This window comes from Gigantopelta aegis, chromosome 10 (assembly GCF_016097555.1).
Source record: "Gigantopelta aegis isolate Gae_Host chromosome 10, Gae_host_genome, whole genome shotgun sequence".
Lineage (NCBI taxonomy): Eukaryota > Metazoa > Mollusca > Gastropoda > Neomphalida > Peltospiridae > Gigantopelta > Gigantopelta aegis.
In genome coordinates this window covers 26,074,591-26,085,530 of record NC_054708.1, presented here as the reverse complement: position 1 = coordinate 26,085,530, position 10,940 = coordinate 26,074,591, and the positions used below count along the sequence as shown (strand labels likewise).

General features: G+C 33.2%; 1 protein-coding gene across 1 annotated transcript in view; it reads right to left on the bottom strand.

Moving 5' to 3' along the window:
- LOC121383560 (limbin-like) overlaps window positions 1-10,940 on the bottom strand; it is a 62,562-nt gene that overhangs the window by 5,258 nt on the left and 46,364 nt on the right. Inside the window, exons 21-22 of the mRNA XM_041513648.1 lie at window positions 10,691-10,863; window positions 9,503-9,604 (exon numbers count right to left, since the gene is read on the bottom strand). Of these exons, the coding sequence (XP_041369582.1) occupies window positions 9,503-9,604; window positions 10,691-10,863 (275 nt within the window). The remainder of the gene's footprint in view (window positions 1-9,502; window positions 9,605-10,690; window positions 10,864-10,940) is intronic.

Here is a 10,940-nt window from a genome sequence, read left to right as displayed (position 1 = left end):
ATATAAAATGTGTTTAGTGTGTCGTTAAATAAAATATTTCCTTCCTTCCTTAAAACCTGGTAGGTGGGTTTTTTGTTTTTTTGTTTGCACTTCAAACTGTTTTTAAACAGTCTTTGCCATGGCAATCAGTCACACATTAATTTTTAACAAAAATTTATTAAACATTTGATTGCAAGTCGATCAGTTTGCTGCACTAACTTTCCAGGTGAGTATGGAGTGATTACTTGGATTTCATGGTGAAGACTAGTCTTATGTAAGACAACCAGTTTGTAAAAGGCAGGTAGAAGATGACTGCTGCTAGTAGGGCAGTACATGTATAGTAGGTGGTTGCAAGTCTTTCTTAACAATGACCTAGTAATAGTATGCGACACACCACCATCCCAAGTTGTTCCTACATGTGAGATTTGATGGTCCTGTATGCATCTGTATGCAAGATATGGTCCGGACAAGAATTTACCGTTGTGTACAGTAGAGCGTGAAAAGTAGGTCACAGTGACCTAGTAATAGAATGCGATACACCACCATCCCAAGTTGTTCCTACATGTGAGCTTTGATGGTCCTGTATGCATCTGTATGCAAGATATGGTCCGGACAAGAATTTACCGTTGTGTACAGTAGAGCGTGAAAAGTAGGTCACAGTGACCTAGTAATAGAATGCGATACACCACCATCCCAAGTTGTTCCTACATGTGAGCTTTGATGGTCCTGTATGCATCTGTATGCAAGATATGGTCCGGACAAGAATTTACCGTTGTGTACAGTAGAGCGTGAAAAGTAGGTCACAGTGACCTAGTAATAGAATGCGATACACCACCATCCCAAGTTGTTCCTACATGTGAGCTTTGATGGTCCTGTATGCATCTGTATGCAAGATATGGTCCGGACAAGAATTTACCGTTGTGTACAGTAGAGCGTGAAAAGTAGGTCACAGTGACCTAGTAATAGAATGCGACACACCACCATCCCAAGTTGTTCCTACATGTAAGGTTTGATGGTCCTGTATGCATCTGTATGCAATATATGGTCCGGACAAGGATTTACTTTTATACGTAGTAGAGTGTGAAAAGTAGGTCACAGTGACCTAGTAATAGTATGCGACACACCACCATCCCAAGTTGTTCTTACATGTGAGCTTTGATGGTCCTGTATGCATCTGTATGCAAGATATGGTCCGTACAAGAATTTACCGTTGTGTACAGTAGAGTGTGAAAAGTAGGTCACAGTGACCTAGTAATAGTATGCGACACACCACCATCCCAAATTGTTCTTACATGTGAGGTTTGATGGTCCTGTATGCATCTGTATGCAAGATATGGTCCGGACAAGGATTTACTTTTATATGTAGTAGAGTGTGAAAAGTAGGTCACAGTGACCTAGTAATAGTATGCGACACACCACCATCCCAAGTTGTTCTTACATGTGAGCTTTGATGGTCCTGTATGCATCTGTATGCAAGATATGGTCCGGACAAGAATTTACCGTTGTGTACAGTAGAGCGTGAAAAGTAGGTCACAGTGACCTAGTAATAGAATGCGACACACCACCATCCCAAGTTGTTCCTACATGTAAGGTTTGATGGTCCTGTATGCAATATATGGTCCAGACAGGATTTACTTTTATGTGTAGTAGACTGTGAAAAGTAGGTCACAGCGACCTAGTAATAGTATGTGACAAACCATCATCCCAAGTTGTTCCTACATGTAAGGTTTGATGGTCCTGTATGCAATATATGGTCCAGACAAGGATTTACTTTTATGTGTAGTAGACTGAAAAGTAGGTCACAGCGACCTAGTAATAGTATGCGACAAACCATCATCCCAAGTTGTTCTTACATGTGAGGTGTGATGGTCCTGTATGCATCTTTATGCAATATATGGTCCGGACAAGAATTTACCGTTATGTATAGTAGGTGGTTGCAAGTCTTTCTTAACAATACCAGACATAGCTACTGAACACTCTCAGAATTGGTCAGACTAAGCCAAAAGCTAAAGCTGATGGGAAATGGCAGGTGTGTGGCATAGATAGCTACAAGAGACAAGCACCTGTCACAGTTGAAAGGACTGGGATGTGGAGGTGGACAGTGAAAGAAGTTGAAAGATAGGAAAAGCTACCAGATTGAGAAAAAATGAGATGGAATTCAAAGGAGAGATGAAGAGGGCAGGTGGAGGTGGGGGGGGGGGGGGGATATGTATATGTAGAACTTACATGTAGATGTTTCATAGCAAAAGTTCCCACAAAACACATATATTATTGTTCTTGTAAGACAAAGACTCGTGAATGCTTTAAGAAATGTCAGTATTAATGAACACAATGAAAGTAATGTTTGAACAACATCCAACATCCCAGTGAATGTTAATTATTGAAACAAAAAACAATTAATCATTTCTTGTGTTCTTTGGCAAATATAAATTATATTGCTTTGCAATCATATTGCTTTTTGTCACACAAGTTCAGTTGATTAGCTAAAAGAAAAACCCCATACATGTATTATGTTTTATTTTCTCAAATTCATACAACACTGAGTACATGTGCAAATTGCAGTAATTACTCTGTGCAGTTTAAAAAAAAACAGACAAGAAAAAGAAGGAATGTTTAACATTGAATACCTCAAAATATTCAGTATTGTGAAATTTGCAGCTAATTCATATATACATGTAATCATAAGGCAGTTTTCTCTAATTTGGCATAGCTAGGTCCAACATTCAAGACTGTATACAAGATTTCAACATTTTGTCTATATTAAATTTAATACAAAGGCAAATAATATTATAAAATTCTACAATGATGTAATATTATGGTGTCCCTTATCAGAAAGTATGTTACAAACAAAAGTCTTTTAATCTTTATACAAATAAAAAAAATCTAAAAAAAGGGAATGTTTAACTATACTCCAATGTATTTTATGCTATGGCTATCAGATATCTAACATATTATACTAGTAAAAGGTGATCTAGAGAGGAAGAGAAGATTCTTGCCATCACCACCGGTGAGGTACATGATACGCCCATCAGGAGTTTGATGGAAAACCATATCTATGTTAATGAATATGTTATGGGTATGATTCAAATCTAATTATGTGAAATGTTTGCAATGTGATGGATAAACAGTTTGTTTTGGACCAGCCACCATCCCAAGTTGTTCCTACATGTGGTTTGATGGTCCTGTATGCAAGATATGATCTGGACAAGGATTTAGTGTTATATGCAGAAGACTGTGAAAAGTAGGTCACAGTGACCTAGTAATAGTATGCGACACACCACCATCGCAAGTTGTTCTTACATGTGAGGTTTGATGGTCCTGTATGCATCTGTATGCAAAATATGGTCTGGAAAAGAATTTACCATTATGTACAGTAGAGCGTGAAAAGTAGGTCACAGTGACCTAGTAATAGAATGTGACACACCACCATCCCAAGTTGTTCCTACATGTAAGGTTTGATGGTCCTGTATGCATCTGTATGCAATATATGGTCCGGACAAGGATTTACTTTTATGTGTAGTAGACTGTGAAAAGTAGGTCACAGCGACCTAGTAATAGAATGTGACACACCACCATCCCAAGTTGTTCCTACATGTACGGTTTGATGGTCCTGTATGCAAGATATGGTCCGGACAAGAAAAAGTTAACAGAAGGATGGATGGACAGACAGCGCCATACTATAATATGACCCATCATAGTTCGGCATACAAAAACACTTAAATGTAATTTTAAAATGGAATAGTTGTCTGCAAATCTTTCATAAGCAATTTCCGACATGCTGAACATGTTTGGCAAAATTTATTTTAACTTGGTGAATAAATTTCTTGGTATTTGTTGTTCCAATCTATTTCCATGCTATTATCTTGTTACCCATCTTAAATTACAAGTATTTTATTAATGCAAACAGAACTACAGTTAAATAAACTTGTGTTTTCTCTCTAACTAAGTACCATTAAGTGCAACTCACAATTGTCATCACCATTTTTTTAAAACAGTAAACTAAATAAAAGTGCATTATTGTTAACTGAGGTTAGGTAAATGTTAATAAAAAGGGTATTTCTCTAAGCAGTTTGGCAATAAGATTCACAAGGCAAGTTCAGAAATATCTTTTTTCATTTCAGTGTGACGCAAATCTATGCAGTTTCTTCATATTATGCAGTGACAACATGCTATGAGGTGTTAATTTCACTAAATATATGTTTTAATTTAACTCAGACATAAAAAGAAACCAAAGAAAAGTGCATCATGGGAGGGAAACTAAAAATTTTGATGATCTCTTCTGAATGCTTAAACATTAAAAAAAATATTTCAGAGTTCAGCTTTATGGATAAATCACATTTTTCGGGAAATAAATGAACTACTGTTGCTTGCCATCCATAATTACATCATGTATGCTCTTAACTGTTTAACAGAAATACCTTTTGTTGTTATATATGCACAGAAAATAAAATGTTTTAGTTGAGTCATCAAACAGTGCAGCACTGAGAGTTTGTTAAAAACGTACATGTCTATAACTACACCTACTTTTAGTGGATCTTTTTGTGATGAGGTAACAAAGCTGTTTGTTTAAGCATGCTGCTCTTCAAGCCTGGTAGGAAAAAACCCAATGCACAAAATACCAGAATCTCATTGCTCTATTGCAAAATATATATCCAACTCTATTTTTGGTAAAACTCACTTAATCTATTTATTGTAAAACTCGCATATCTATTTGTTATATAAAACTCACTTAATCTGTTTATTGTAAAACTCACTTAATCTATTTGTTATATAAAACTCACTTAATCTGTTTATTGTAAAACTCACTTAAGCTGTTTATTGAAAAACTCACTTAATCTATTTGTTATAAAACTCACTTAATCTGTTTATTGTAAAACTCACTTAATCTATTTATTGTAAAACTCACTTAATCTGTTTATTGTAAAACTCACTTAATCTATTTATTGTAAAACTCACTTAAGCTGTTTATTGTAAAACTCACTTAATCTGTTTATTGTAAAACTCACTTAATCTGTTTATTGTAAAACTCACTTAATCTATTTGTTATATAAAACTCACTTAATCTGTTTATTGTAAAACTCACTTAATCTGTTTATTGTAAAACTCACTTAATCTATTTATTGTAAAACTCACTTAAGCTGTTTATTGTAAAACTCACTTAATCTGTTTATTGTAAAACTCACTTAATCTGTTTATTGTAAAACTCACTTAAGCTGTTTATTGTAAAACTCACTTAATCTAATTATTGTAAAACTCACTTAATCTATTTATTGTAAAACTCTCTTAATCTGTTTATTGTAAAACACACTTAATCTGTTTATTGTAAAACTCACTTAATCTGTTTATTGTAAAACTCACTTAAGCTGTTTATTGAAAAACTCACTTAATCTATTTGTTATAAAACTCACTTAATCTGTTTATTGTAAAACTCACTTAATCTATTTATTGTAAAACTCACTTAATCTGTTTATTGTAAAACTCACTTAAGCTGTTTATTGTAAAACTCACTTAATCTGTTTATTGTAAAACTCACTTAATCTGTTTATTGTAAAACTCACTTAATCTATTTGTTATATAAAACTCACTTAATCTGTTTATTGTAAAACTCACTTAATCTGTTTATTGTAAAACTCACTTAATCTATTTATTGTAAAACTCACTTAAGCTGTTTATTGAAAAACTCACTTAATCTATTTGTTATAAAACTCACTTAATCTGTTTATTGTAAAACTCACTTAATCTATTTATTGTAAAACTCACTTAATCTGTTTATTGTAAAACTCACTTAATCTATTTATTGTAAAACTCACTTAAGCTGTTTATTGTAAAACTCACTTAATCTGTTTATTGTAAAACTCACTTAATCTGTTTATTGTAAAACTCACTTAATCTATTTGTTATATAAAACTCACTTAATCTGTTTATTGTAAAACTCACTTAATCTGTTTATTGTAAAACTCACTTAATCTATTTATTGTAAAACTCACTTAAGCTGTTTATTGTAAAACTCACTTAATCTGTTTATTGTAAAATTCACTTAATCTGTTTATTGTAAAACTCACTTAAGCTGTTTATTGTAAAACTCACTTAATCTAATTATTGTAAAACTCACTTAATCTATTTATTGTAAAACTCTCTTAATCTGTTTATTGTAAAACACACTTAATCTGTTTATTGTAAAACTCACTTAATCTGTTTATTGTAAAACTCACTTAATCTGTTTATTGTAAAACTCACTTAATCTTTTTATTGTAAAATTCACTAAATCTACATATATTTATTGTAATATTCACTAAATCTACATATATTTATTGTAAAATTCACTTAGTAGTCTTTTCATTGTAAAATTCACATACTCCATTTATTGTAAACATTACTAAGTTTATTGTAAAATTCACATACTCCATTTATTGTAAACATTACTAAGTTTATTGTAAAATTCACTCAATCTGTTGTAAAATTCACCTACTCTGTATTTATTGTAAACTTAACTCCGCCTCTGTCTCTTTTTCTCTCTTGTAAATTTACTTATTTTAGTGTACATAATGTACCCAACTTTATTAATGGCAAAATTCACTTATTCTGTTTATTTGTAAAATTCACTTCCTATATTTATTGTAAAATTTACTCTCTGTTCTCACTTTGTCATAAAATTCACTTATTCTATGATAAAACGTATCCATTATATTAACTGTAAAATTCACATATTCTATGATAAAATGTATCCATTATATTAACTGTAAAATTCACTTACTCTAAATGTTACTCATCATACAATTCACTCAGTCTATTAAATCCAGCTCTATCTACCCATAATAAAATTAACATTTTCTGTTGTACAATTTAGTCGTTCTATACTAAACATAATTTCCTGTTTATTATAAAATTAATTTACTCCAGATATTGTAAAATGTACGCAGCCTATTTATTATAACATTTACTCAAACTTGTTGATATTTGTGATCAAGATACTAGACGTTTTTGCTTGATAAAAATACTTAGTAAGAAAAGCAATTTAAGGAAGTGTAAGCAAAATCTACTTGATAAATATCAAAGCCACAACATTAATGGAAATTTACAGATGAGGTCAGTCTGTCGTTTGGTATGTGCATTTTAGTAATTACTGTATGAGTTGGCCAATCTGATTAAAATTAGTTCTACTGGTCTACCAGTAGATCTAACAGCATTGCATGGACTCCCATGTCCAGGTGACATTTCATCTATAAATAACAATTTAAATATCGACCAATTACACTTCGCCTTTTATAGCATTATTCGGGAGCATACAAATTCTAAAAATATCGGGCGAGACTATTTATGCAATAGGCGAACATGTTGGTCTATTTCAACATTAAAAAACAGGGGGGGGGGGGGAGTGCAGTAATAAACTCTGGATTGTATCCTAGTATAAACAGATTTTATGGCTAAACCATCATAGTTTTTTTTCCGTCTTGAAACAAATTTTATGTAAAATTTTATATTGAAATTAGTTTCCGGCATACTTCATAATTCACCCGAATCATTTCGTATACCCTCGGCATAATCCAGAATGTTTTCAAATTCTTTTCAAATCACTGGCATGATTTTGCAAGTTAGGTTTTGATTGGTCAAATGAAAGTCAACTGGACACGAGCTCCAACGGGATGCTGTTAGATCCACAGGTAATAGTAATTAACCAGTGGAGCTAATTTTAATTAGATTGTGAGTTGGCATGCCTACATTCAGTGCAAATAGGTAACTACTCAAATGAATCAACTGCTAGACACAGAACCATATACAGGTACAATGTCTTGTTCTCCCCCTAAAATTCATAAATTAAAGCTGAAATGCAATACACTATTTATGTCAAAATCAGGATAAAATTAACACTACAAAAGCAACACCCAGTGAAAATAAATGTATTCTACTCCAAAGGCAAACTATACAAATAATATAATAATAATTATACAGTCAAACTTGTGTTAACAAGCCACCCAAGGCGTACTATAACATGTCATCTTAAGGTTAGTTGGCTAGTTGATAGTCGGTTTGTGCTGCATCTACATGTACATGAATATTAAATTATTTGGGAGAACAATAAGGTTGGGAATCATCTATAAAATATGTATTCTAAAAACCTATGATTCCTTGTCCCTCTACCCATTTTACAGTTAAAACCCTCAAACTCAGACCCTCTGTATTGTACAATACTTTATTTTCGCAGGATCATGATTTAATGAAAATGAGTCAGTTCGCGAACATTTATTTTTGCGAATCCACAATGCTTTCCCCAAATAAAAAACAAACAAACTGAAGTACCGGTACTGAAGTCAATAATTTTGACGTTTATTATTTACAAAATACTGTAAGCTTACATAAGGTGCTTAGGCTACCCTGTGCACTTTTTCGTAATCCCCATGTTATAAAAATGAACCCGAAAACAAAACGAAATGTGAAGGTGTAATGCAAGCTCAAGTTTGATTTAAACAATATTTTTTACTGTCAAAATACTCCTTCACCACTTGTTCACGGTTTGTTGATAAACAGGCAAAACCTTTAATGTAAAGGCCCAATATGAACTACAGGTGTATGAGTATAGTATCGCTGTAGGAGTCCACCCCGGATTATATTCACTTCCACATTTTAAAATACTGTAATGTTTACTTCTGTTTTTTAAACACATGTGTTGCTTTCACTTATGAAAGAAAACCATACAAAATGTAGTATTGTTTTTAATAAATTATAATATATTTTTCTGTACTTGTACATTATTTTTTGTTTTGTTTTTAATTTAAAGTTTTAAGTGTTATTACTAGTCATGTGAAATGGAAACTAACAAGATCTCAGACCAACTCTGGTCTGATTGAACAAGACTTTTTTTCTTCAATTTGTACAATTTTCAAATGCATAATAAATAACGATAATAAATGCATAACTAAAATAAAGTTCCATGCGAAAATAATGCATTTTACAGTATTTAAATTCCCTCAAAAGCAGATATTTTAAAAATAGTAGTACAAAAGAGTACCATTCTAAATTAGACCCCCCTTAAAACTAAACAATTTACTTGGTCTTATGGGTGTCCGGTTTAGAGGAGTTTTACTATACATGAATACAGTATGCTCTTTGTACATGTATGTGATGTCTAAATCCCATCATCTCAACCCACCTAAGCATACATATTTTATGGATGCCCCTTTATCTCTTAAGAGAGTGGACTGTTTAATACAGTGAGCCACATTTACAAAGGGTACTTTTGTCTTATATACACCGGTACCTGTAATTTCATATATTTACAATGCAAAAACACCTGCATTTTATAAAAATTGGCTTCATAAATTTGGCTCACAAAGTTTGTACTATGTGTACATGAGGTAATTTCAGAGAACATGAAACTTTACTCTTAAAATGTTAATACAGTCTGTGCAATATTGTGTGTGATTCAGGAGAACGATACAGCTGCTTTTTTTATTTTATAAAGGTGGCATATTAAGCAGGTTTGACTGTATGTGGTACAGAAACAAAGTTATCAAACAAGTCTAACCCCAGGAGATTTCGGCTGGATCCCTGTCGACTCATCCTTCTCTCCGACAGCTGTGTTGCTTGGACTCGCTCGGTTAGCAGGCTTTTAGCACCAGGGTTGTCACTGAAAACACAATACGTACATACATGTACATGTTTCATAATCTGAAACAAATTTGTTTTTGTTTAACGACACCACTAGAGCACATTGATTTATTAATCATCAGCTATTGCCAGTACTGGATGTCAAACATTTGGTTATTTTGACATATACATGTAGTCAAGGAAACACGCTGCATTTTTCCAGTAGTAGCAATGGATCGTTTATATGCACCATCCCACAGACAGGATAGCACATACCACGGCCTTTGAGATAACAGTTGTAGTGCACTCGCTGCGAACAAGAAATAGCCCAATGGGCCCACCGATGGGGGTCGATCCCAAGCTGACCGCACATCAAGCAAGTGCTTTGCCACTGGGCTATGTCCCACCCCTATCATAATCTGAATGACAAGACCATTAACACATTGAAGCTTCTATTTCTGCACCAGGCAGTCCAAAGGATTTGTTGACATGATCATGACACTATGGTGCCATGAATTACGGTTTCATCTATAGGACAGCCACTTCCTAGGATACATCTCAGCTAGGAGGACTGCCACTATTAAACCTGTTTGACAAATCTTAATGTTCATTATACATACTGTACACTGTACATACATTTTGTTTCAAATTTAACTGAGTGAAGAACATCTTCAAAGTGATTTTTGTCTTAATATTGTATAAACAAAACCAAAAACCAAAAAACCTTTGAATTGTGATCTAAAACCATGCCATTTTATTCTCCAGATTCTAGGAAATTGCATTTGAAGCCATCCAAAAATTTAAATAACATTATGAGGAAGCAGGTCCTTCATGCCATAAGAAGTGAACACTTCCTTCTAATATCCTTCCTAAAATATACAGGCAGGGCTAGTTCTGGGTGATCTGAAAACTTTGCCAAATCATCTATTTAAACTTTAAAAATGGCAAAAACCCTGGTATTTTCTCATAAAATAACAAGAAATTTATTTGCCAAGTTAAAATAAATTTTGCCAATTGTTTTTAAAATTCGCAATTGGTGAACTTTGTGAGTGCCAGAGCTAGTCCTGACATGCTTAATACAATAAAGCAGAAATACAAAGAGAGTAATATGACTAAAGTTAAATACCTTTCAGGATGTTTGGCACTCTGGTTAGCAGCTTCTTTCTCGTTGTAGATTTTTTCAAGGATTTCTTTGATATCTTCAGAAGTCTTTCCAGGGAAGAGCATATGCAACACATGAACTAGGTCATCCTTCTTAAAACTGCCGACTTTGACCAACCCAGAGATAAACTGAAGCTCCTACAAATAAATTATTTAAAAGTTAAATGTTACCTGGCACTTGTGCAGGAAATAGTGCTGTGCTTTGCCAGAAAATA